Source organism: Crinia signifera, chromosome 19, assembly GCF_055691185.1.
Source record: "Crinia signifera chromosome 19, ASM5569118v1, whole genome shotgun sequence".
NCBI lineage: Eukaryota > Metazoa > Chordata > Amphibia > Anura > Myobatrachidae > Crinia > Crinia signifera.
The window spans coordinates 10,254,377-10,281,185 of record NC_139226.1 but is presented as its reverse complement, the minus strand read 5'-3'; the positions used below and the strand labels follow the sequence as shown (position 1 = coordinate 10,281,185).

At 46.3% G+C, this 26,809-nt stretch overlaps 1 protein-coding gene across 1 annotated transcript in view; it reads right to left on the bottom strand.

Moving 5' to 3' along the window:
- Positions 1–26,809, bottom strand: part of LOC146042446 (IgGFc-binding protein-like) — a 110,024-nt gene that overhangs the window by 56,898 nt on the left and 26,317 nt on the right. The window contains exons 2-8 of the mRNA XM_083162437.1: positions 13,674–14,897; positions 12,455–12,804; positions 10,950–11,219; positions 8,220–8,517; positions 4,143–4,741; positions 2,185–2,776; positions 271–878 (exon numbers count right to left, since the gene is read on the bottom strand). Of these exons, the coding sequence (XP_083018563.1) occupies positions 271–878; positions 2,185–2,776; positions 4,143–4,741; positions 8,220–8,517; positions 10,950–11,219; positions 12,455–12,804; positions 13,674–14,897 (3,941 nt within the window). The remainder of the gene's footprint in view (positions 1–270; positions 879–2,184; positions 2,777–4,142; positions 4,742–8,219; positions 8,518–10,949; positions 11,220–12,454; positions 12,805–13,673; positions 14,898–26,809) is intronic.

The window sequence follows — 26,809 nt, the reverse complement described above, 5'->3', positions numbered from 1 at the left end:
TTGCATGTGGACACGCACCATTTTTTGTGGGAACTCCCAGGAAACACTGAGCATCCCCCTGCACACCCCCTGTCCACACTGTGTGCGAACGTTGGGGCTAGTCTATTACTCGTCATTGGCATTTGCGCTGTGGGTCTGCATATGTATATTTTCGTCAATACGCATGTGCAGATCCGCAATATCGGACCAGCTGCGAATTCCGCTTTTTGTGAGCCAAGCTGAATCGGGCCCACTATTCCTTATGCAATTTGGATGTGAAAGGATCATCACCTGGACAACACCTCTCTGCTTGTTGGAGAGGGTCAGTTTTAGTTGATGTACTTCAACTGTTACACTTTCGATCACTCCAGCGCCAGGACCGCGCCTCTCGTTTTGGACCGTCACCTTGAACCCATCAAAATCTTCACCACTCTGAACTGCATTGACTTTGCAGCTTTCAGCAAGCACATAGGAGCACGACCCATGGAAGTTGTAATCTCGGTTGTCAAAAGTCCGATAATGAGAAAACCCAGCAGCTGTGCAAGTGGCCGATCCTAATGGATGGCAGCCAACCACCCCCTTCTCCACATGACACGCCTCATTGGAGGAACAGGATGATGCCACGCACTGCATGAATCCCCCCTCGGTGCAAGTGCATCTCTGGGTACACCTGTCTCCGGCGTACATGCTCTGTCCAACAGAGTAGTAGGCACCATTGTAGGTGCAACCGCACTCTGAGATTGGGACACATTCTCCTCCACTCCAGAGGAATCCATTGTTGCACACGCAGCCTTCTACGCATTTCCCATCACAGCCTTTTGGGGAGGAGAGACCGCTGCAGGTTGCGGGACAAGGGTCAGCGCAGATCTCGTAGCTGCTATGAGCAGGGCAGGATAATGCTGGAGGATAATAAAGAAAAGAATGTATTTTAGAATAAATAATGAATACACATTATTATCTATATATTAATTGCAGAAGGATGATGCATTTGTCTTGGCAGGGCACATACAGTAACATACCAAAGCAAATGCCTCTGTTCATAGATTTGCAGAACATATTTGCATAGTGGGTGGTTGCTTCAGTTCAGAGTTATGTGGCGAAACGTCCACCTGTCATTTACAATGCATCCACATTGTGCTCTGGAAACTCTGCCTGGAACATGTGATCAGCTGGGTGGTCTGGAAACTTTGACAGTTATTTGCTGCCACCACAGGTGCCGATTTATGTTTTTGCTGGTGGGTGCTCAAGCCAAAAATATAGGGGAGTGGCTTCATGGGAAAGGGGCGTGGCCACAAAATAATACTGATTTATATTACGCAGCACAGTTGTCTCCAATATACAAATTATGGCAACATTGTCAAATACATAAATGCCCCCACAGTGCCAAATACATAAATGCCCCCACAGTGCAGGTACATATATGCCCCCACAGTGCAGGTACATAAATGCCCACACAGTACCTGTGCCAGCGACGAGGGAGGGGAGTGCAGTGTGACACGGGCGAGTGGGCCGCTGCTGAGCGGGTGGGTGCTCATCAATTTCCGTGGGTGCTCGGGCCCTCAAGCACCCACAGAATCGGCACCTATGGCTGCCACCCAGCAAACCTTCAACCTGCTGAGTGGTCAGGAAACTGTGACAGTTATTTGCAGCCACTGTGCACTTTTTCCACATAAGCTAATTATTAGTGTTGTTGTTGTTATTATTATTATTATTATTATTATTATTATTATTATTATTATTATTATTATTATTATTATATCAAATCAATCTATCTATCTATCTATCTATCTATCTATCTATCTATCTTTCTGTCTATTATATAACTATGCTAAGGGTAATTAAAAACCTACAAATTCAATAGCATCAGTCTGAACTACTTTAACATTTAAATTAAATGAAAAGTTTTGGGAGTTGTAAAGTGTTAATAAAGAGATTAAACTTATAATATGAACCGTTTCAAACTCAAAAATGCTCTTAAAACAGTAATTCCCAACTCCAGTACTCGGGCAATCCTAGCAGAGCATGTTTTCCATCTCTCTTCACAGGATCACAAGTGAAATAATTACTGTCTACAGTACTGTGGATCTTTTAAAATGTGTCATTGGTAATGAATACACCTGTGTTTCAGGAAAAAGATACAGAAAACATGTCCTGTTAGGGTTCCATGAGGACAGCACTTGAGAAACACGGTCTTAGAGACTCTACCTCCGTCTTCAAAAAGTGACTTACGGCAGAAATTTTGACTCCGCCAAGGGTAGACCTTTCCTCCGGCAGCCTGGCATGCCATGACATAGGACGATATATCTGAGCAGAAGACCGTCTGTCGCTTCAGGAGAATGCAATAATCGTAGACACAGTTCTGGAAATAAGATTCTGCATCTACAAGACTGTGGCAGTCCCGGAACGGTCCCTGGCGACTAAGTAAGATGCCACAATCAGTGGCTGCATCCCGTTGTTTTTTTTCATCAGTTGATAATGTAGCACAAACTGGACCACCATCATCTCTACACTTAGGTGATACCCCCACTTTCCAGCTCTTGCCAAACGTAGCAGCATCCATGATGCTTTTTCCTCCTTTGGGTGTTAAATCATCACCGGGCTTGCCGTTAAAGTTGCCGCAGAGCCCGCAGATAGCTCCTGCGTAGGTCCCTGGAATGCTGACTCTGGCAACACTGTTAAAGTCATAGGCCACTTTGAGACCAAAGTCAACACTGATGACAGCAGAGGAGGGGGTGCGGTAGATGGACACTCGGCCGTCGGGGGTTCTATATGGCAGATTGATCAGCATGTTGTTAATCTATATAAAGAGAGGAAACACAACTGTCAATCAGCAGCTGTTAGAATGAAGTACAAAGTGAAAATAGAAATACAGTATGTGGTGGTTTCATGACGCTGACATTGGATAAGCATCATGGCTTCCAAAGACTCCATCATTAATAGTCCCTTGTCCAGTTATGAAATTGTTGGTGTTTTTGCTAAAATATTTGGGATTTGTGTATTATCACGGCGCCCAAGGCATCGCATCGCATACCTTAATTAGTGGTATGTTATGCGATGCGATATTCGAGTGAAAAGACCCGCAATGTACAATAAAATATCTCATCGCATGCCAGCAAAATGGCATGCGATGCAATTTTTAATTGTACAAGCACCCTGATGGGTGCTTACTATGTTAAATGCACCCCCATTGTCAATGCCACCCCCACGGAGTGGAGTTGATTTTAGATAGTGTGGCGAGCGCAGCGAGCCACCAAGCCCGCAGCATGGTGAGACGACGCGGAATACATGTCAAGTAATCCGCATCCCCTCGCGGGGCTCGCTGTGCTCACCACGCTTCGGGCTCGGTGGCTCGCTGTGCTTGCCACACTATTTAAAATCAACTCCACGCCGACATGCATAGTGGGGGTATGAAAAGGTCGGAGGACGTGTACCGCCGCCCCTCGTGGGCACGCTTCGGGTTGGCGTTGATAGTGGGGGTGGCATTGACAACGGGGGCGCATTTAACATATTAAGCACCCATCAGGGTGCTTGTTCAATTAAAAATTGCATGTCATACAATTAAGCATCGCATTGCATGCGATCGCATGCGATGCGATCAGATGCCCTGCGATCAAAATCTTGGGCACCGTGATAATACACAAGTACCAAATATTGGATACTCATTGTGTGATGAATATTTAATTTTCAGGCAGGTAATTGTAAAGGGATACATATGGATGACTGGCGGTCAGCATACCGACGCTGGGATCCCAACAGGGGTCAGATAGAAACATAGAAACATAGAATTTGACGGCAGATAAGAACCACTTGGCCCATCTAGTCTGCCCCTTTTTTTAAACATGTTACCTCAAACCATATTTGATCCTTATTTTTTTGTAAGGATATCAATATGCTTATCCCAAGCATGTTTAAATTGTACTACTGTATTTGCGTCTACCACCTCTGTTGGGAGGCTATTCCACTTATCTACTACTCTTTCTGTGAAAAAATTCTTCCTCGCATTTCCCCTGAATATACTTACTCTCCCCTGGCCCCCTCACCCCTCCATACCTGTAGCCAAACCCTATTTCTAACCTCATCCACACCACCAGAGCCTGACTCTAACCTTCCCTGATATTGCCAAACCTCCACAGCCCACCACTTTAAAATATGGCAATACTTACCATGACTTTATTAGAGATCTGTCTGCTGAGTTGAATCTCAAGGCCATAGACGCTGATAGAAACTACTGTTGCATATGAGACTTTGATGTTCCCACGGTTTTGGTTCTGAACCCAGACACTGAAGTTGGTAAGTCCACGGTTGTGGTCACAAAGGGCGGTGAGCTGATAGATACAAGTACCCTGAAAGTCAAACTTTGTTCCATCAAAGGTCATGTAATGCAGGTTGCCTGCTGCAGAGCACACCCCAAAGGATTTTGGGTAACAATCTAAAATTCCATTCTTCACCACGCATTCTTCCTCGGCATGACAAGGAATGTCTTTGCATTCAATCTTTTGGGTTTTTCCATTGCAGAGGCATCTCTGCCGGCATTGTGTGTCATTCCAAAACAATTCATTGGGGGCATAGGAGAATCCATTATAAGAGCAGCCGCAGCTTCCTCTGGGAATACACATCCCCTCGCTCAGAACAAAGCCTGGATCACACTCACAACTCTCCACACATGGATCTGTGCAGGGGGCTGAGCCGTCTGGATCTTGGCATGTCGCCGGACAAGCCCTTCCACATAACTTGTAGGTGCTGTTTCCATTGCAAGAGAGGGCTGGAAAATAGGAGAGTAGAGTGAGGATACAAAAACACTATGCAGCCCATCACTTTACTGTATTTAACCATAATAACTAACCGTTTAACTAACTTCTCCTGTTAAACATAAAAACAGTAACTCAGTGTGAGCATTTTAATTTGAATATGGTAGGCTTGATGGTGCACCAGTGTGAGTAGTACAGGTGGGAGTAGTGAGGTGCACCAGTGTGAGTAGTTCAGGTGGGAGTAGTGGGGTGCACCAGTGTGAGTAGTACAGGTGTCAGTGGGGGAGGTGGGAGGGTATACCAGTGTGGGTAGTACAGGTGGGAGTAGGAGAGGTGTCAGGGTGCACCAGTGTGAGTAGTACAGGTGGGAGTAGTGGGGTGTACCAGTGTGAGTAGTACAGGTGACAGTGGGGGAGGTGTGAGGGTGTACCAGTGTGGGTAGTACAGGTGTCAGTAGGGTTGGTGTAAGGGTGCACCAGTGTGAGCAGTACAGGTGGGAGTAGGGGAGGTGTGAGGATGTACCAGTGTGAGTAGTACAGGTGGGAGTAGGGGAGGTATGAGGGTGTACCAGTGTGAGTAGTACAGGTAGGAGTAGGGGAGGTGTGAGGGTGTACCAGTGTTAGTACAGGTGGGAGTAGGGGAGGTGTGAGGGTGTACCAGTGTGAGTAGTACAGGTGGGAGTAGGGGAGGTGTGAGGGTGTACCAGTGTGGGTAGTACAGGTGTCAGTAGGGTAGGTGTAAGGGTGCACCAGTGTGAGCAGTACAGGTGGGAGTAGGGGAGGTGTGAGGATGTACCAGTGTGAGTAGTACAGGTGGCAGTAGGGGAGGTGTGAGGGTGTACCAGTGTGAGTAGTACAGGTAGGAGTAGGGTAGGCGTGAGGGTGTACCAGTGTGAGTAGTACAGGTGGGAGTAAGGGGAGGTGTGAGGGTGTACCAGTGTGAGTAGTACAGGTGGGAGTAGGGTAGGTTTAGGGTGCACCAGTGTGAGTAGTACAGGTGGCATTAGGGGTAGGTGTGAGGGTGTACCAGTGTAGGTAGTACAGGTGGGAGTAGGGTAGGTTTAGGGTGCACCAGTGTGAGTAGTACAGGTGGGAGTAGGGGAGGTGTGAGGGTGTATCACTGTGAGTAGTACAGGTGGGAGTAGGGGAGGTGTGAGGGTGCACCAGTGTGAGTAGTACAGGTGGGAGTAGGAGATGTGTGAGGGTGTACCAGTGTGAGTAGTACAGGTAGGAGTAGGGGAGGTGTGAGGGTGCACCAGTGTGAGTAGTACAGGTAGGAGTAGGGTAGGCGTGAGGGTGTACCAGTGTGAGTAGTACAGGTGGGAGTAGGGGAGGTGTGAGGGTGTACCAGTGTGAGTAGTACAGGTGGGAGTAGGGGAGGTGTGAGGGTGTACCAGTGTGAGTAGTACAGGTGGGAGTAGGGGAGGTGTGAGGGTGTATTAGTGTGGGTAGTATAGGTGGGAGTAGGGTAGATGTGAGGGTGTACCAGTGTGAGTAGTACAGGTGGGAGTAGGGGAGGTGTGAGGGTGTACCAGTGTGAGTAGTACAGGTAGGAGTAGGGGAGGTGTGAGGCTGTACCAGTGTGAGTAGTACAGGTGGGAGTAGGGGAAGGTGTGAGGGTGTTTCAGTGTAAGTAGTACAGGTGGGAGTAGGGGAAGGTGTGAGGGTGTATCAGTGTGAGTAGTACAGGTGTCAGTAGGGGAGGTGTGAGGGTGAACCAGTGTGAGTAGTACAGGTGGTAGTAGGGGAGGTGTGAGGGTGTACCAGTGTGAGTAGTACAGGTGTGAGTAGGGGAGGTGTGAGGGTGTACCAGTGTGAGTAGTACAGGTGGGAGTAGGGGAGGTGTGAGGGTGTACCAGTGTGAGCAGTACAGGTGGGAGTAGGGGAGGTGTGAGGGTGTACCAGTGTGAGTAGTACAGGTAGGAGTAGGGGAGGTGTGGGGGTGTACCAGTGTGAGTAGTACAGGTGGGAGTAGGGGAGGTGTGAGGGTGTACCAGTGTGAGTAGTACAGGTAGCAGTAGGGGAGGTGTGAGAGTGTACCAGTGTGAGTAGTACAGGTAGGAGTAGGGGAGGTGTGAGGGTGTACCAGTGTGAGCAGTACAGGTGGGAGTAGGGGAGGTGTGAGGTGTACCAGTGTGAGTAGTACAGGTGGGATTAGGGGAGGTGTGAGGGTGTACCAGTGTGAGTAGTACAGGTGGGAGTAGGGAGGTGTGAGGGTGTACCAGTGTGAGTAGTACAGGTGGGAGTAAGGGAGTTGTGAGGGTGTACCAGTGTGAGTGGTACAGGTGGGAGTAGGGGAGGTCTGAGGGTGTACCAGTGTTAGTAGTACAGGTGTCAGTAGTGGAGGTGTGAGGGTGTACTAGTGTGAGTAGTACAGGTGTCAGTAGGGGAGGTGTGAGGGTGTACCAGTGTGAGTAGTACAGGTGTCAGTAGGGGAGGTGTGAGGGTGTACCAGTGTGAGTAGTACAGGTGGGAGTAGGGGAGGTGTGATGGTGTACCGGTGTGAGTAGTACAGGTGGGAGTAGGGGAGGTGTGAGGGTGTACCAGTGTGAGTGGTACAGGTGGGAGTAGGGGAGGTGTGAGGGTGTACCAGTGTGGGTAGTACAGGTGGGAGTAGGGGAGGTGTGAGGATGTACCAGTGTGGGTAGTACAGGTGGGAGTAGGGGAGGTGTGAGGGTGTACCAGTGTGAGTAGTACAGGTGGGAGTAGGGGAGGTGTGAGGGTGTACCAGTGTGAGTAGTACAGGTGTCAGTAGGGGAGGTGTGAGGGTGTACCAGTGTGAGTAGTACAGGTGTCAGTAGGGGAGGTGTGAGGGTGTACCAGTGTGAGTAGTACATGTGCGAGTAGGGGAGGTGTGACGGTGTATGAGTGTGAGTAATACAGGTGGGAGTAGGGGAGGTGTGAGGGTGTACCAGTATCAGTAGTACAGGTGGGAGTAGGGGAGGTGTGAGGGTGTACCAGTGTCAGTAGTACAGGTGGGAGTAGGGGAGGTGTGAGGGTGTATTAGTGTGAGTAGTACAGGTGGGAGTAGGGGAGGTGTGAGGGTGTATTAGTGTGAGTAGTACAGGTGGGAGTAGGGCAGGTGTGAGGGTGTACCAGTGTGAGTAGTACAGGTGGGAGTAGGGGAGGTGTGAGGGTGTACCAGTGTGAGTAGTACAGGTTTCAGTAGAGGAGGTGTGAGGGTGTACCAGTGTGAGTAGTACAGGTGGGATTAGGGGAGGTGTGAGGGTGTACCGGAGTGAGTAGTACAGGTGGGAGTAGGGGAGGTGTGAGGGTGTACCAGTGTGAGTAATACAGGTGGGATTAGGGGAGGTGTGAGGGTGTTCCTCTTGCCCTGTGAGGCAAAAACCCTAGTTATGCCCTTGAGTTTAGAAAAGGATTATGAAGGCCAATTAATGAAATCATTGCTAGGACTGACAGTACTGTCTGGGATTTCCTGAGTAACCAGACTGGAATAAAATATCCATATCCATTATATGCTACATGAACTTACGGCATCCGGTGGCCTCTCTCCACTGTGCGATGTTCACGCCTGCTTGCTGGCATGTTTCAGCATAAGCTTGGACAGCGTCACATGAAATCTTCTTATAGCCTCCGTTCACACATACATCAAACACACAATTTTCCATATAAATCTTTGGGTCTGTAGTGGCATGGCATTTACTAAAGGGGCCATCCTTTTTGCTGATGAGTCCACAATAGTTATCCATTGTGTATTTTTTTGCTTCGGTTGAAGGACAACTCAGACAAGGTCCATGGCAATCATTCCAGCAAAATGTGTTATCTTGCACCTATAAGTATAAAGAGACACAGGCAGAGCATATATAATGATAAATGTTTAACACTAAGTAAAAAGACGGTTGCAAACTGGTCATGCCATGAAATGTAATATTTAAAGTATTCTCACAAAATTACAAATGTGCCAAACTACACTCATCTGCAGCTCTGCAGATAGCTTGGGTTTTTCAAAGACAAGCTTAGGAGAGGTCTCAGGTTTGGCTCAGTCAGTAGCTGAGTAAAGGACTCAGAAGAATAAGGGAAGGCTCAGCAAGGATCTGAGTAGAAGGTTCAGCAAAGGGCTGATAAGAAGGTTCAGTGAGGAACTTAGTAAAATTTTAAGAAGGAGCAGAGAAGAAGGATAATAGATGAGCAAAGGAGAAACCTCAACGAGGAGCAGAGGAGAAGTCTTAGCGAGTACCAGAGGAAAAGCCTCAGCGAGGAGCAGAGGAGAAGCCTCAGCAAGGAGCAGAGGAGAAGGCTCAGTGAGAAGCAGAGGAAAATGCTCAGGGGTAAATTTTGAAGCAGTGATAAGGGAGGAGAAGTGATACAGTGCCTGGTACTTTATCACTGGCCAATCAGCTTCTGACTGTTAAGTTACAGGCTGGGTTTAAATAGGAGCTGATTGGCCGGTGATAAATTGCCAGGCACTGTATCACTTCTCCTCCCTTATCACTGCTTCATAAATCTACCCCCCAATGAGGAGCAGAGGTAAAGGCTCAGTGAGGAGCAGAGGCAAAGGCTCAACAAGAATATAAAAAAAACTCAGGGAGAAACTGAGGAGAGGGCTCAGTGAAGAGAAGAAGGGAGGCTCAGCGAGGAGCAGAGGAAAAGGACCAAGAGGAACTAAAGAGATGGTTCAAAGAATGGCTGAGGAGAAGGTTAGGCAAGGAGCAAAGAAGGCTCAGTGAGAAGCAGAGGAAAGGGCCCAAGAGGAACTAAGGAGATGGTTCAAAGAATGGCTGAGGAGAAGGTTAGGCAAGGAGCAAAGAAGGCTCAGTGAGAAGCAGAGGAAAGGGCCCAAGAGGAACTAAGGAGATGGTTCAAAGAATGGCTGAGGAGAAGGTTTTTCAAGGAGTAAAGAAAGCTCAGTGAGGAGCAGAGGAAAAGGCCCTAGAGGAGCAAAGAAGAGGTTTCAGAGAAAAAAGTAATTTGTTTGCTAATCCATGAAGAGAAAGTCTACAGTAACTGACTCATCACTGGTTGAAGAGAGTACAATGAGCGAGGTAGTGCCTTGAATGGATGTGTTTGGGTATTGCTGTTTCCTTTAAGGTAATGCTATTTTGCTGCAAAGTTGCTTATAAGTAAGCAATCTTATGTTGGTGACCTTTTATGATTCACTGATCATGGACTTCTAACAAGCTATTATACTCTAGATCTTTGCATAAATGATCCCCAACATGTACAGTAGGAGCTGGTGCAGTGTACTCAATAGATCAATATCTATCACACACCAGTATGATAAAGAATAATACAATGGAAGTAAAAGAGAGTGGCCTATGTTTTGATGATTCATATCAGCAATTAGAACAGGGTTTGGAGTTGGGAGATCACATCCACTGTCTAAAATTGTACTTGGTTTAAATGATGAGATGCTCTGAAGAATACAGTATATCAATATGCACCTTCAAAGGTAGCTAGAGTCTTTAACTTTTGGTCTCAGATCTCCTAAGAACCATGCCATCCTCTCCATGGCTTACAGACTGATAGTGTCCTTCTGATGATGCACCACATGATTTTCAAATGTGGCCATCAGCTTCAGGTATTCCAAATTTGGGCAGGGTGGTATTACAGCAGATACAGTATGTACAGTATCTACACCAACGGTCAAAATGTCTGCCACTTAAGGTTCTTATTTAGGCAATCTTAGACAATCATTCTAATAGCTTCATTGGACATATCAAGGGAGGGACCACTAACTTTCTGTTTTTATAATAATAATAATAATTATACAGACCTGGTCAATACCCTTAAAAACACTCCGATGGTTTGTGCCAAGAAATCGGCCCAAATTGTATGCATTTGATCTCCCCCTCAGGTCTGATTTGCGGCCCCATCCACATCAGACCTGAGATGGAGATTGAACCTGCTGCCTTTCTGACCGCCGTCTTGGCCTACCCTCATGGTGGCATGGAGCGGGGTCGCATCCGATACATTGCTTGTGAAAGGAGCGTTGCAAAGTATCACATGCGATCCTGCTGTCTGGGAAGGACCCGGCCAGCTTAGGTGGGTCGGATGGCTCTGCTGCGATACATCGACTTTTGAACCTGTTGACCTTAAGCACTATCTATCTTGTACCTGTTTCGACCCTTTTAATTTTTTTGACCCAATCGACCTTTTGCATTTGTGGGTTAGACCTATTTACTGTAGATTTATCATCCGGATACCTTTGAACTCATAAAACCCCAATTGGTTTTGTCAAGTACTTAGATAGATCGTATCTTACCTTCCAGCTTGCACCAAAGGCTATGGCATCAGGAGCCTTGGCTGCAGCTGGCGTTAGGAAATCATCATCTGGATTTTGGTTATAATTCCCGCACATGCCGCACATTTTACCAGCATAGCGCCGGGTGAGCTGCACCCGCAAAACCTGATTCCAGTCATATGCCACCAGTGCATCTTTCCCGAGTTGTGCGACTGCTGATTTCCCGCTCTGGAATATCTTCAGGATCCCGTTTAACAGTGACAGAGGAAGTTGTTTTAGGTTATTGTCCACCTGGAAAGAAGTGTCATTGGTTGAATACATATCAAATCAGAGATTAAAAAAATAAACAAATGACACAGATATTTGCATAAGGTCTTTTTTTTCACTACCACCCTCTATTTTACCGTAACACCTCCGTCCTGCCCTGAGTGTATATGTGCAGTACTGAAGGCCCCCATCAACCACCTGTCCCATGACTTCTGATATACTGTAGGACCTTATTCAGAGGTGGTCACAATAGACCGATGTTTCAGTACACACTATGCAACACAGTATTATAATGTACAGGGTCTCCTCTTCATATTATGCCACTGTCCAGGGCCCCCAGTTCATATTATGTACGGCTATATATGCAGCACTATGAACCAAGTGTGGTACATTCAAAAATGAAAAGTAATAATAATAATAATAATAATAATAATAATAATAATAATATACAGTTCTATAGTGCTCCACTTCATATCTTGCCATATTATGGTGTCAAAGTTCTTAATATGTAACCTTACAGTTTATACAGAATGTGACAGCGAATAGGAACCACTGGCCCATCTAGTCTGCTCCTTTTTTAACCATATTGTTACCTCCAAACCCTATAGGATCCTTATTTCTTTGTAAGGATATCATTATGTCTATCCCAAGCATGGTCAAATTTTTCTACTCTCTTAGCCTCTACCACTTCTGATTGGAGGCTATTCCACCTATCTTCTAACCTTTATGTGAAGTCATTTTTCCTCGGATGTCCCCTGAATCTTCCTCCCCCAATGTCAGTGCATGTCCTCGTGTTCTAAAAGTTCTCTTCCTGTGAGAAATTTCTCCCTCATGTAAATCCTTGGTATATGTGACAGCCTCTATCATGTCCCCCCTTTCCCTTCTCTTCTCCAAACTATACATATTAAGATCTTTTACTCTTTCCTGGTACATTTTGTGATGTAGGCCATGCACCATTTTAGTTGCCCTTCTTTGTACCATCTCTAATGTATGTATATCAATCTGGATATATGGCCTCCAGAACTGGGCACCTTATTCTAGATAAGGACATACCAATGACCTATACAGAACTGGGCACAGTATTCTAGATATAGCCGCACAAGTGACCTATACAAAACTGGACCCCGTATTCTAGATGAGGCCATACCAATGACCTATATACTGTAGAACTGGACCTTGGTATTCTTAATGAGGTTGTACCATTGACCTATACAGTCGCATTATTACTTCTTTCTTTCAACTCAAGGATCAGTACTTACCCTTACGTAGCCGACCTCTCCCTTCTTTATTACGATAGTGTGCATCCCTATCTTCACAGTGACCTCAGCGACGTAGGAAACGCGAACATTCCCGCGATTGTCATTCTTTATTAGAACATTAAATATAGGAAGATCTTCTTCAACAGGTCTACAGATACTTGTGAAATTGTAGGTGCAGGTGCCCATGAAGTCATAATATTTTTTATCAAAAGTAATTAAGTGGGGATCTCCGGATGCTGAGCACTGGTCCACCTGCGGTCTGACACATTTTGGCTTCCCGCTCTCCAAGACGCACACTTCACGGTAAGGGCAGCGAATAGTCCTGCAAGTTGGGGGCGGAGGTACCGGCTCTAGATAAGACAAAAGGTTAAATAAATATGTATGTCTGTGGCAATGTGCCAACCAGTTTATACTGTTCCTACTGTTCCTAGAGGTAAATTTACTAAAGCTTCTAAAAATGAAGACAGGTGCTGGCAGTGGGACCCGCTGACTCTCATCGCAAAGGACAGCTCTTAATGCAAGAGCTGTCCTTTGACATAATTATCACATATGTTAGAGTATATGCGATAATTATGTATGCAATGGGAGGCGAAGGAGGGCGGAGCTGTCAATTTAACCCCTAGCATTTTATTTTACAGTTAGCGCTCAGTTACAGAAACAAACATGTTTGATAATAGGAGGAAAAGAAAGTTAAAGATAAAAGAAGTTGGTACTAACTCTGGGACTGATTGAGTTCGGTACGAAGATAATTATGAGCAAGTTATTTTGCATCTTTTAAAAAGTGCATGCTGCACCGCAGGGGACAGATGTAACAAGTGCAGAGAGAATTAGATTTGGGTGAGTTATTTTGGTTCTGTTCAGGGTTAATACTGACTACTTTATTTTTACACTGCAATATAAATCTCACTTAACTAACATAACTCTCTCTGCACAAGTAACATCTACCCCACCTGCAGTGCACATGGTTTTGTCCATTTGAGAAGGAATTTGCCAGAAGGAGTGAAACACTCTAGTTAGGAAACAGTGAAAAGAGTGGAGAGGTGGCGACCAGCCTCTACGTATAATTTTATGGAATGCACTTGATAAATAGGACTTCAAAGCTGATTGGTTGCCGTGAGCAACTTCTCCGCTGAATCACTTCACCACTCTTTTTAAACAGATCCCATAGTCCCAAGAAAGTCTTTATTGAAGAGGTCATAATACAATTCCCAAAATGTACCTTTTGCGCATGTCCCCGGCGAGCCGTAGCTGAAGAGAGCGCTGATACCAACACTCTGCAGCCCGAATGCCTTCGTCGGATGCACCACCTTGTGAGAAGTGAAACTGTTTCCAAAATTGTACTCAAGCCAACTGTAGCCTGTTGTTCCTATTGCAGTCCACTTCGGCTTAATAAGGGGTCTTCCATCAAATGTGATTCCGTCAGTTGTAGAGTGCTCAGCTATTATGATTGCATAGTTGTCAATGCCCCGTTGCCCGTATATGTAGTAGGAATCACAATAACTGCCCATGTCTAAGATGTTCATCAGGAATGGGTTATACATGTACCGCCTTCCCTTCCCACCAGTGTTGAAATAGGTGACTTGTATAACATCGCTTGCTTCGATTTCTATAGGTAACTTCGATACCTCTACCTCTAGAACCTGGCCAGCTACCATGTTTTCTTTCATCGGAGTGTTATTGATTGTGAAGGTCACTTCAGTTGTGCCTGCCGATATAATATATACAAGGTCGGTGTTTTGTTGAAAAGATAATGGGACGACGAAATATTTAGTTCCCCAATTATTGACAGGAAGCATTTGTTCATAAACATGGTTGCACTTAGTGTTCTTCAGGGCACAAGTGTGTCCACTCAACACAGCCACTGGGTGCGAAGAAGTCACTAGAGAGCCTGAGAGATCATCAGCACTGGTCATCTGGACCCCATGGAACGGAAGCAGTTCCACATCGATCACGCTGCCTGCTAAATATCTTATTCCGTTGAACAGGACAACACCCTTTGTGTGAATTTTAACAGAAGTCTTTTCGTTGGAGGCCAAGATTGAGAAGACCTTGGCGGAATCAGAATAGCCAGTTTTGGGGGTTACTAAATAATAGTCTGTTCCCAAGGTCTCCAGTGGGTACACCACTGATGTCTCGGCACTTTGATACTTGTAGTTAAGGGAAAGGACGGTGATGGGATGGTTGGATCTGACGTAGACGGTGTTGAGGAAAGTCACGCTTCCCCTGATCTCCACAGATGCCGGCAGTTGCACAGAGACTGTAACTCCACCTTTTAGAGTTAAGCTTCTGTTGTAAGCTCCCCCAAAAACTGTGACCACCACAACTGTATTATCGTGAAGGGCAGTTATACGAAGCTCATATCTCTGCTCACTGGAGGTGGGCCTTGAATTCTGCATTAGGGTTGTGATGAATTCAGTCCCCGCTGGACCTGCCCATCCAAGTTCTGAAAATAAAAAGAGACTTTGTTAATGGGACTCTCAGTCGAGCTAATAACTTAGACATTGCAAGCATGTTGACCTATCTGGGTTGAGTTCAGCACTTGGTGCACCAAATAACGATTTTGTCTGATACATGGACCGGGATCCAAGTAGGAACCTTTCTTGGAGTGTGGTTGGGTAGCTGATATTGGGGTCTGATGCTGATGTGGAAGTAAAGCAAAAGAAGCAAGTAACTTTATATCTAGAAGAAACCATGTTGCGAGGGGAGCATATACATTTATGTGTTTTCTGTGCAGGGTAAATACTGGTTGCATTTGCATGTAGTCCGCAGACATTAGAGAACTTTATTTTTACACTGCAGTTTAGATTTCAGTTTGTACACGCCCCTCCCAGATCTAACATGCTTTTCCACATTTGACATCTCCCCCACCTGCAGCGCAGCATGGTTTTGCCCAGTTGCTTGCTTTTTTGCTTTCCTTCCAAACCAAATTCAGAACCACTTCTCTGCTAGGCCAAAAGCTTATAAAACACCTGGGCACGCCTGCATTTCCCCTGACACTCCCAGAAAACGGTCAGACGACACACACACAAGCTGCGGCTTCCTGTCAATCAACTTGCGAATGGCCATCCATTAGAAAAGACGGTGGATTTTATCAGTTGGCGGCCTTGCGCATGCACGGTACGATCCGTACTTATGAGCAGTCATTCGATAATTGGCCACCCTGTGATCAGGTCTGAATAACCCCCGAAATACTGAGACCATAATTTAGGTCTTACCACAAAGCAATGCGATCCATGCACATAAGTGCACAATCCGATGGGCCCCCATCTCTGAAAAAGAAATCAAACAAAAAGAAGTTAAGACCAGTCTTATTGGACAGTGAGATGCATTAATAGTTTGCGTTTACTTAACTTAGGTTTCTAATTTCGATTTAAACATGTGCATAGTTACGTATGTACTACTAGTTCAAAGCTCACCAAAATGACGGCTCATGCTATGTAATTTCAATTTAAGGTGACAGTCTTTTGTTTCACTTTGAGCTGTGACAGTTTTTTCCCCACAAACTCTGCACCCCACCCCTAGTCCCTATCTACTCCTGCCTCCAATCTCTGTCTTCACAGCTCCCTCTCTTTATAGCCAGCAAGTTTAAAACAGATCAGCGTCCCTTCAAAAATTGCTTTCACTTTCTGTTATGACATCTTTTAGCACAAAGGAATTATTTGGCTCATTGAGTGGCCTCTAGTGGTCATTGGTGGTACTTCACCTCATTAGAGGTGATGAGTTCTGTAGTTAGCCTCTTATACAGATGGCGCACCTCTCAGCCAGCGAAGGGGCTCGCCAGAATGTCCCCGGCGAGTGCAGCGAGTCCCGCGAGGGGACGCGGTACACTTCCTCTCTACCTGTTCATACCCCCACTATCCACGTCGGCGTGGAGTTGACTTTATAAAGTGTGGCGAGCGCAGCCCTTTGAGTCAGCTCCAGCTCCACATGTGGGTGTGTCTATGCTTAAATGCTTGTTGTTGTTTGCCGAAAAGGGGGCATAACGTTATATGTTTTAGGAAGTTTTGCTTTGAAAGGTAGTCTGCTACCTTGTGATTGCCTTTGTGTTTGTGCATGTGTGAGAGAGAAAGAGATGTAGTTTCAATTGCTGCCAACAGATGGCAGTGTTTCAGAGACTCACAATCAGACACTAATATATATATATATATATATATATATATATATATATATATATATATATATACATATATATATATTTAGATAAATAGTTGATACATGATTAATGCAATGCCTATGCAATAAATTCCAAATGCAATTGGACTTTGTATTACTTCATCCCTTCGTCCCAACTTGTTTTGGTAGAGCATCATTCTGTTTCATTCCACAGAATGCTGTTTGATCCCCTCCACGTGTCCCTAATAATGACCATGTCTTCATTAAATCTGAGTTGATATTTTTCAGGTTGACATTTTCACTACGTAGACACTTTAAATTCGGAATGTCGACCTACAGATTATATCTATATACTGGTGCTGACGTTCAGAAGGGCCACATTGTGAATGTCGACATAAAGATTACATAGTCTGCTCACCAGGCTTCCGATGACAATCCTATCATTTGCACTTTCTATTTGAATCAAAAGATATGCAGATGATATTTTCAGTGATTAATTTCTATAAATGCCCTTATATAATAACGCCTATTAATTAATAATTATTTATATATAGGACCAGAATATTTAATATCGTTTACATCCAGAGCATACCAGAACAGTCATCTATAAAGAATGTCTGATTAAAGTGCAATGAGGAAATCTCCCACCAGGGAGTAGTCTGGTCATTTCCAGAACCAGTTGTTCAGCTGTTACAGTACAGTAGGTGTGACATTGGAGTAATAGGTCTTAATAACACACGTACCAAAATAATTAAGGTTATTTACAGGTAATTTGTTTCTCAATAAGTCATTTATCTTCTGTCAATAAATACTGACATTACAATTGAGGCCACGAAAGTCAAAGAGAAGTTATTCAATCATGAATATTAATGAATGGGAAAGAACAAGACGTCTGGGAATCAAAGTAAAAAAAAAAAAAAAAAAGATTTTGGGACTTGACAGCATCACAAAACTTTGTTAAAAAAAAGCTTGATTTCTAGATTAAAAAAGCAAATGGTACTTTCTTATGGATGACGGGATATTCTCAGCAGTGCATTGAATTAGTCATGTTAAATCCGTTATATTTTTTCACTTTTTTATTTTTTTCATATATTGTATATTTGTTATGCTTCGTTTTAACTGGTGTAGGCTAACAGCAATTGGGATGATGTCAGCTGGAAGCGTATTAACCCTTTGAGTGCCAAGTGAGTTTGTCAAAATTGGTGTCAAATTTGGCAAAGAAACATATTTTTTTTTTTTTTATTTATATAACAAATGTGTGCGATGCTGGCATTTTTAGCTGATATATTGCTCAACTTTCACAGAGATTTTGGCACACAAAGGGTTAACATACACGTGGCGCGATTTTCACACATACAATATACTACTACTGTATATTATACTACTAACTAAATACTACTCTCCTCGGAGCCTAACCCTAACTTAGCTACCCCACAGCCTAAACCTAACCCACCCTCCCCGCAGCCTAAACCTGTCAACATGGGTCTTGGTATGTATTGTAGACATTGATCATGTTGACATTTCCTTAACGTGCTGCAGGTACTGTAGACAGGTTTTGCCTGTTGACAAAGACTATGTGAACACTATGCATGTTAACAGTGATGTACTGTTGACATGTTTAGTATGTTGACAAAACAGTCGGACACAGAAAAAACGGCGGCCATTCCATCACAGGGCAGAGATGTCGTCTTCTTCTGACGCTGGAGATGGCAGTTGATGAACCTGTCAATGTCAACATTCTGAAGAATATCGTAATTTTACATGTAGGCATTTCACACATCAACACCTTAAAGTCAGCATTCTGCAGATGTCACTGTGCCCACATTAACAGTGGAACAGTGTCAACATCACACGGTATCTGTATCTTCTAGGGTTAACGTAATACATTTTGACATTTTTGATTGTTGACATGGTGACTGCATCCTGAATAAGTACACTGCTCAGTCTTACTGTCGACGTGATGGACTGAACCCCTGAGCAGACAGATTCTATTCCCATACAATGAGCAGCAGTAACATAGGGGCAAATTTATTAAGCTTGGTGAAGTGATAAAGTGTCTGGTTTTTATCACCGGCCAATCAGCTCCTAACTGTGAAGTTACAGGCTTGGTTTGAAAAATGATAGGTAGGAGCTGATTGGCCGGTAATAAAAACCAGACACTTTATCACTTCTCCGAGCTTAATAAATCTACCCCATAGTTTGCACAGCGCACAAATAATGACAGTGATTTATGACCTCTCGCTAATCTATTTTTAGATACGGGACCGTTCCGATAATTCATCACCTCCTCCTGTAATCTGGCAACGAACCAAGCGTACACATGAAACTCCTGTATTACCCGGTGCTAACCCCACATCTGAGCCACCAATAATACAGTGCTCAGTGACAATCTCCTAATTATATCTGAGTGATTTATTTTCATGTACGGGATTATGCAGACGTTCTCCTGCCTGCGGCAGCGGCAGTACTGGATCTCTTCCCGCATGTACACTAATTACCATAGGGATTTATGTATGAGCTGGGTGCACATTAAATCACTTACAGGTCTAGTCATGAAGCAACCAATCTGCTGCGATGTATCATTCTGTAGAATGCACCTGATAAATGTTACTTAAAAAATGGGTTGCCATTGGCAAATTCTCAACTGCCCGACTTCACTCTTTTCACTGCCTAATGAGTAGACCCCACACCACTTGTTCCCAATCTGGGGTACTCGAACCACTAGGAAAATGGGTGGGGGACTTGTACAGTGGCGTAACTATAGCACCGCAGCCCCCGCCACCGCGCGGGGGGGCGCTGTGCATATGGGGGCGCGGGGGGCTGCGGTGCTATAGTTACACCTCCCCCCCCAATCCCCCGCAGGCTTACCTATTTCGCTGGTCCCGGCGGCTCCGTTCTTCTGCTGAGGACCACCACAAAATGGCCGCCCCCATACAGCAGACAGAAACTGTCTGCTGTATGGGGGCGGCCATTTTGTGGTGGTCCTCAGCAGAAGAACGGAGCCGCCAGGACCAGCGCGAAAGGTAAGGCTGCGGGGGATTGGGGGGTTTGCATGGGCGGCGGGGGGCGCCCCCCCTAACGGCGCGGGGGGGGGGGGGGGCGCCCAAAATGTAGCTACGCCGCTGGACTTGTAAATAACATTGGTAATGGCCAGTGGTGGTTTTTACCTACGGTTTCAGGGCTGCAGCCCCCCCCCCCAGGTAAAATCCACCACTGTTCTCTTTCTTTGAAGCCAGATGCAGTCTGTGAGGTTGCTCTGGCTTCACTGTGACTGGCAGTGACTTCCATGGCAGTCCCATTGGGAGGTGTTCCCTCCCTCCAGGATGCCTCTACATGGGCTGCTGGGCATACGCAGCACAAGGACGATACTGTGCATGCGCCTGACCTGTGGCTGTGAATATGCCTCTGTGGGCTGCTACGAAAGGCCAGACCATGCGCAATACCGAAGAAGCTACTGCGCATGTGCCGGCCCCACAACGGGGACCTGCGGCTGGGACGAGGATTGTCAGTGGGGACCATGAGCACAGCAGTGGCGGTGGAGTGGAGGGGGGCCCACATCATGGCAGCTCCCTCCTCTGCAGAGGTAAGAGATGCCGCTGGTAATGGGGGAAAAGGAGGAAGAGATTTGTCAATTGGTGGAAGAAGTTAAGATAAACCACGTTGCATCACTTCCAGTTCCATCTTCAGAATCTCCTCATGCTTTTTCTTGACCTGCAATTCACTAAGGGCTACTTGTACTGCCCGTAGACATCAGCGATCATCTGCCCCGTGCTGACATGGGTGGAGGAAGCAGCAGCATTAGTCGTATAGCCATTAGCAGGAACCCCGGAGACAGCACACAGCCAGCGGCCAGACAAAGAGGGACCCGATTCCTGACCGAACACTACTCCTCCGCTACCGGAGACAATACACAGCCAGCGGCCAGACACAGAGGGACCCGATTCCTGACCGCACACTACTCCTCCGCTACCGGAGACAGCACACAGCCAGCGGCCAGACACAGAGGGACCCGATTCCTGACCGCACACTACTCCTCCGCTACCGGAGACAGTACACAGCCAGCGGCCAGATGCCGAGGGGCCCGATTCCTGACCTCACACTACTCCTTCACTCCCGGAGACAGCACACAGCCAGTGGCCAGAGACAGAGGGACCCGGTTCCTGACCGCACACTACTCCTCCACTACCAGAGACAGCACACAGCCAGCAGCCAGACACAGCGGGACCCGATTCCTGACCGCACACTACTCCTCCGCTACCGGAGACAGTACACAACCAGCGGCCAGACACAGAGAGACCCGATTCCTGACCGAACACTACTCCGCTACCAGAGACAGTACACAGCCAGCGGCCAGACACAGGGGGACCCGATTCCTGACCGCACACTACTCCTCCGCTACCGGAGACAGTACACAGCCAGCGGCCAGACACAGAGGGACCCGATTCCTGACCGCACACTACTCCTCCGCTACCGGAGACAGTACACAGCCAGCGGCCAGACACAGAGGGACCCGATTCCTGACCGCACACTACTCCTCCGCTACCGGAGACAATACACAGCCAGCGGCCAGACACAGAGGGACCCGATTCCTGACCGCACACTACTCCTCCGCTACCGGAGACAATACACAGCCAGCGGCCAGACACAGAGGGACCCGATTCCTGACCGAACACTACTCCTCCGCTACCGGAGACAATACACAGCCAGCGGCCAGACACAGAGGGACCCGATTCCTGACCGAACACTACTCCGCTACGAGAGACAGTACACAGCCAGCGCCAGACACAGGGGGACCTGATTCCTGACCGCACACTACTCCTCCGCTACCAGAGACAGTGCCTGATCTAGAAGAACTACAAACGTCATCTTGTCACATTCTCTTGTTTGCATATTACATTTTCATGTTGTAATAATTAGCATCTTATAATACTCAGGATAAAAGGAACATGGAAAGAATTCCATGTCATAGACATAGAAGAGGGAATGTGATTTGCACATCAGGTGAAAAAATTTAAATTCTGGATCTGTCTCCTGTATTACACATTTTCTGGCACTGTTCCTAGATATTTGGGGCAGTTGCCACCTACTGTAATGTATATAGTGTACAGCAGTGGCGGATCCAGAGGTGAGGGGGGGGGGGGGGCTGCAGCACAATTCAAAATTCAAATAGAGGTGCAACATCAACTGTGAGAGGGTCAGTTTGAAATGGCAGTTGGTGGCAGTTGCCGTGCCTCCCCTATTTGAACAGTTCTGGATCCGCCACTGCTGTACATGTACGCCTGCTACTATGTATCACTCACAGCCACAGCTAGATAAACAGGTGTCAGTCACAGAGAGGAAACATTAGATGTATGAGAAATAACACATCCTAACCAGGTGTATAACACTATGCAAGATGGGCCTGATACAGTAGCAGTTGCAGTTTTGCAGCTACTCTCATGCTGTGGTCTCCCAGAATGTAAAGCATCTCCCTAAAATTCGATCACAAACCAATTGCGATCACATTGCAGAAATGCAATTCAATTGCACTCCTAAAATGGTCTGGACACACCTGCTTTTTCCAGGCTGTGCCCCCCTAATGCCACTCCGGCTTCCCCCACTGACACTCTTCCTGGGATCCTCGTAGCTGCATCTTACACATTATAATACTCTGGGACGCATAATATGATCAGAGTATTACAAGGTATTCGCAAGTTTCTCTAGAAAGATAAATGTTGCATAGATTTACAATATTTGGTATTTGTATTAACTATTTCCTGTTTAGATAAATAGATATTTATTAGAAGTTAAAAAAGACTTTTATTATCAAAAGTTATTGAATTTAATTAATGTAATTGTTTTATTGTACTTTCTGTATGCATTGCAGAATACATTATCATTGCTCTAGTTAATACAATTACTCTTATTGCAAGTACATTGCTGCCCTGGCACACACACACACACACACACTGGAGGTACTTACCTGCTGCCCTACTGCCCGGATCTGGCTTCATTGGCACTGGGCACCCTTTATAAGGGCTACCAGTGTACAACTGGCACCGCACATTGGGAAATTTGCATAATTAAAAAAAAAGAAACCGCAATCAGTGAACCGCCCTTCATAAATTACACAAGGTAAATTTAACCCAGTCTTTGACTGAACCCAGACTGGCAGAACAACTCGAGCCACCTTCACAACAGGTGACATGGAGAGGATGATCAAAAGATAAAATGATGTGACATGGCTAGAAGTGTGCATATCAATGGCGTTAGAGTGGCTTCACACCCCGTGTTCTTTACTGTGAAATATGTTGATTAGTTCTAATTGAAATGCAAAAGAAAACTGTAATATTCTAAGGTCTGTCCCGTCTCCTACATGCATGTGCAGTGGGAGCTGGGTGTTTGCCATCCCTTCAATTGCTCTATCTGCCGGAGAGATAGGGCCCGAGAGGAGGAGGAGGAACCACAGGGTGTGGCTAAGTTCAGAATTTAAAGTAAGGGGAATGGGGTCAAATTGAGTTCCACCACCTCTAATGGTAGGGGGAACTGAGTTCCACCTCTATCACAGCCCGGAACAGTAATTCCAACAGAAGCGCCTGTCCCACCAGATTCTTCTTCTGGCACAGCGTATGTGATGTCATGCCATCACTGTGGCTGAAGTGAAGAAGGGCCACTAAGTGGAACAGGCTCTGTGCTTGCTGAAGACAGGGTGAGATAGGGCTGGAGGGACTCAGAGGTGGGGAAGCTGCTGGAGGGACACAGGGCATGTAACTGCTGAGGGACATGGACAGTGAGCTGCTGGAGTGACAGAGACCGATGTGTATAAGCAGCACCACTGTGGACATTATGTGTATAAGGAGCACTACTGTGTGATTTAATATGAATCAAGGGCACTACATGCGGTGTAATGTGTATATGATCATGCTACTGTGTGGAGTTAGTATTGTGTGATGACGGGGGACGGGGGCAGGGCAGAGCAAATGGATGAAACTGAAAATTGCAGCTGACAGAAAGTGGTTAAAAGCGGGTCGTGACCAAGGAGGGCAGGGGTGAAACCAAAGGTTGAGATAAGGTGGGTGTGGGACCAAAGAGTGCTGGAGGTTTCTGGAGATAGGACGCCATATGTACAGCGGGTGACACTTAGAAATGTTTTACTCATATAAAGCAAAGAAATGGGACACAAACCCCCCAGTACTCTGCAAAGGACCAACAATAAGTAATGCACAGTACACAGTAATAGAATGCAGAGGTCTCAGTTGCACGCAATTCAATATAAATAATAAGCCACCCATTGTGTCCAGGCTTCCCTGCTCAGGTGGTCATGCCTACCTAATTATAGCCCAACGTTGGGTAATTTAATTATGTGTTCCTTAGCTAAGAGCCAACTCACCTGAGTTCCTATCAGATTCTCAGGAGGATTATTTTACAAATAATGTCCCTATAAATTATATCTAGTACAAAGTAGGAATAATCATGTAAAACACTGTTGAGATAGGTATTTTAAAGCATGAATAGTGTGCGATATTGAATAGGTAAAGGTATAAGTTAAGTTCTAGTCACAACAAGTTTTTTTTTTTTTTTAAGAAGGAATCTTTATTTATTATGGGGCCCCTTAGGATCTGTGGGGCCCTAGGCAGTTGCCTAAGTTGCATTGTGGAATATCTGCCTCTGTCCAGGTCACCCAGCAGCTGCATAAGGAGAGTTTGATAACTGCCACATTTCCAGAGCACAACGGTGATGCATTATATTTGTCAGTTCAGTGTCCACTGGAATGTTGGGACCCCTCAAAAAAAGGTGACTTCCCTCACCAGGGTAATAATAATATTGGTTATTACAGGCGACATGTGTTTGAGTGTTTTGTCGTCGGTTTTAACATTAGTAATGTAAACCACCAAACACCCAAAGCAAACCTTTAGTGAATGTGTCCGTAATGCATGCAGACACATCTGTATCCCTGCAGGGGATTTGTCTTTCTCCAGGTTCAGCTGCTGGCTGCCTCTAGTCTGTTACTGCGTTTTATTCAGATGCCTGTGACATTAATCACTCACTATATTTTCTTGACCCAAAAACCTCCCTGGGAGTGCCACACCATACTCACCGCAGACACCTAAAGGTGATATTTAGCTGTTACTGCTCCTCTTTGTTACCTCTTATTATAATGGTGTATTCAGGGCCGGATTATAATGGGGGCACAAGGGGTCAGTGCCCCTGGGCTCCCCTGTAGCTAGGGCCCCCCTGTGGTTGGCATGTATTTTTTTTATTTTTTTTAGCTAAAGGTTTTGTGCATGGGAGTGGGGTAGTGCTGCAGTTTCACCTATCTTCCAATGTGACAATGATTAATGGTGCTGAGCATCGGGAGCCAAGGCACACTGATTGCACAAGTGTGCAGTGCATTACTGGGAGTTGACTAAGTCCCATGACACTTTGCACCAGAGGGCAGAGGCTGAGACGTTTGTGCTGAACTCTGATTGGTGGAGCTCATTACATGCTTCTCAGGCCCCTGGAGAACAGCAGCAGCAGCCTAGTCATGGGAGGGTTTTTAATTAGAGGCAACATTGGGACAAACACAGGCTTTTCATGTGGTATGTATGTATGTATGTATGTATGTGTGTGTGTGTGTGTATATAGGTCCACATCCTTGCACCTTACCAGGGCCGGTGCAGGCCTCCCCCCCGCCCCAGAGAATCCGCCGCCCGATGCCCCCCACGCGCGCCGCCCGCGGGGTGCGGATGATACTGCGCTACAGGGGGGGGGCGTGTGGGCGATACTGCGGCGGGCGCCCGCACCCTCCGTGGCCAGGGTGGGATGGGGGGGAGCGGGAAGCTCACTGTCTCACCTGCTCCCCGCTCCCTGCTTTCTATGGTACCTCTCCTCGGTGGCTCAGTACCGCCCTCCAGTGGCCGGTGCCCTAGGCAAATGCCTACACCTGCCTAGTGGTGGCGCCGGCCCTGCACCTTACACTTTATGCACATGCAGCACCACATCCTGACGAAATGGCCGGGGGGCCATGAAACTTTGATGTCACTGTACCGCATGTAATGTATTTCCTTTGATATTCAATACACCTATTGGATCAGACTGTGGAGTGCCGACTCTTCTTCTGCTGCCTGTGGAATACTTGTCTATATTATCTCCATTACCAGTAAGGCACCCCAGCTATTACCCTTATCCAGTGGCGGATTCAGGAGGGGGGGGCACCCGGACACGTGTCCCCCCTATCATTTCATTTTGTAGTTGAGAACCAGGGCTTTCCAACGGGCATTGGTAGTATTGGTGGCCGCTCCTGATTGGCTGCTGCGGTCCAGCGGGACAGTGACTATACAGCCGGGCAGCGCACAGCTCTTGCTGCCTGGCTGTCATTTCTTTAAATTGTGCTGCGGTGGCGGCCGGCGGTCTAATGGGTGGTCCGGTGCACCCCCGGACCACCCCTTAGATTCGCCTATGCTCACACAACAATGCGGTAAGAAGCCCATAGGTTTCTGCAGGTAAATCACCAGCTTTTGCTGGTCGATTCCCTCTGCAGCGCTGTGGAGGGGGGTTAGCGAATACAGAAATGCTGTAAATCCCCTGATAACTGGGTTTTTACCGCATTTCTGGTTTAGAGCATCCTGCCCAGTGAATTCCAAGTAGTAATTTGTTACAGAGGTCGGTACTTGTGTAATATCTGGGCGCCCGATTTTTTCATTGCATCGCATCGCATGCAATATAGTGGCATACAATTCATGCAATGCGATTTTTCATTGTAAAGACCCAATTTTTAATTGTATAGTCACCCATGGGTGATTTCATACCCCCACTATCCAACTACGCATGGAGTTGACTTTATATAGTGTGGCGAGCGCAGCGAGCCACCGAGCCCCGAAGTGTGCCGAGCGCACGCAGAATACATGTAAAGTAACCCGCGTACCCTCGTGGGGCTCGCTGCGCTCGCCACACTTCGGGCTCGGTGACTCGCTGCACTCGCCACACTATATAAAATCAACTCCATGCGTAGTTGGATAGTGGGGGTATGAAATCACCCATGGGTGACTATACAATTAAAAATCTGGTCTTTACAATGAAAAATCGCATCGCATCGCATGCCTTAAGTAGTGGCATGCAATGATAAAATCGGGCGCCCAGATAATAAACAAGTACCCAAAGGTCCAGAGAATTAGAAATCATTGCAGGAGCTGCGTCATGTTGTTAAAGTGTTATAGCAGAAAGGAGGATTCTAACTGACGGATGTCAGACTGTGGTTTCTGTCTGCTATTTGTGGATGAA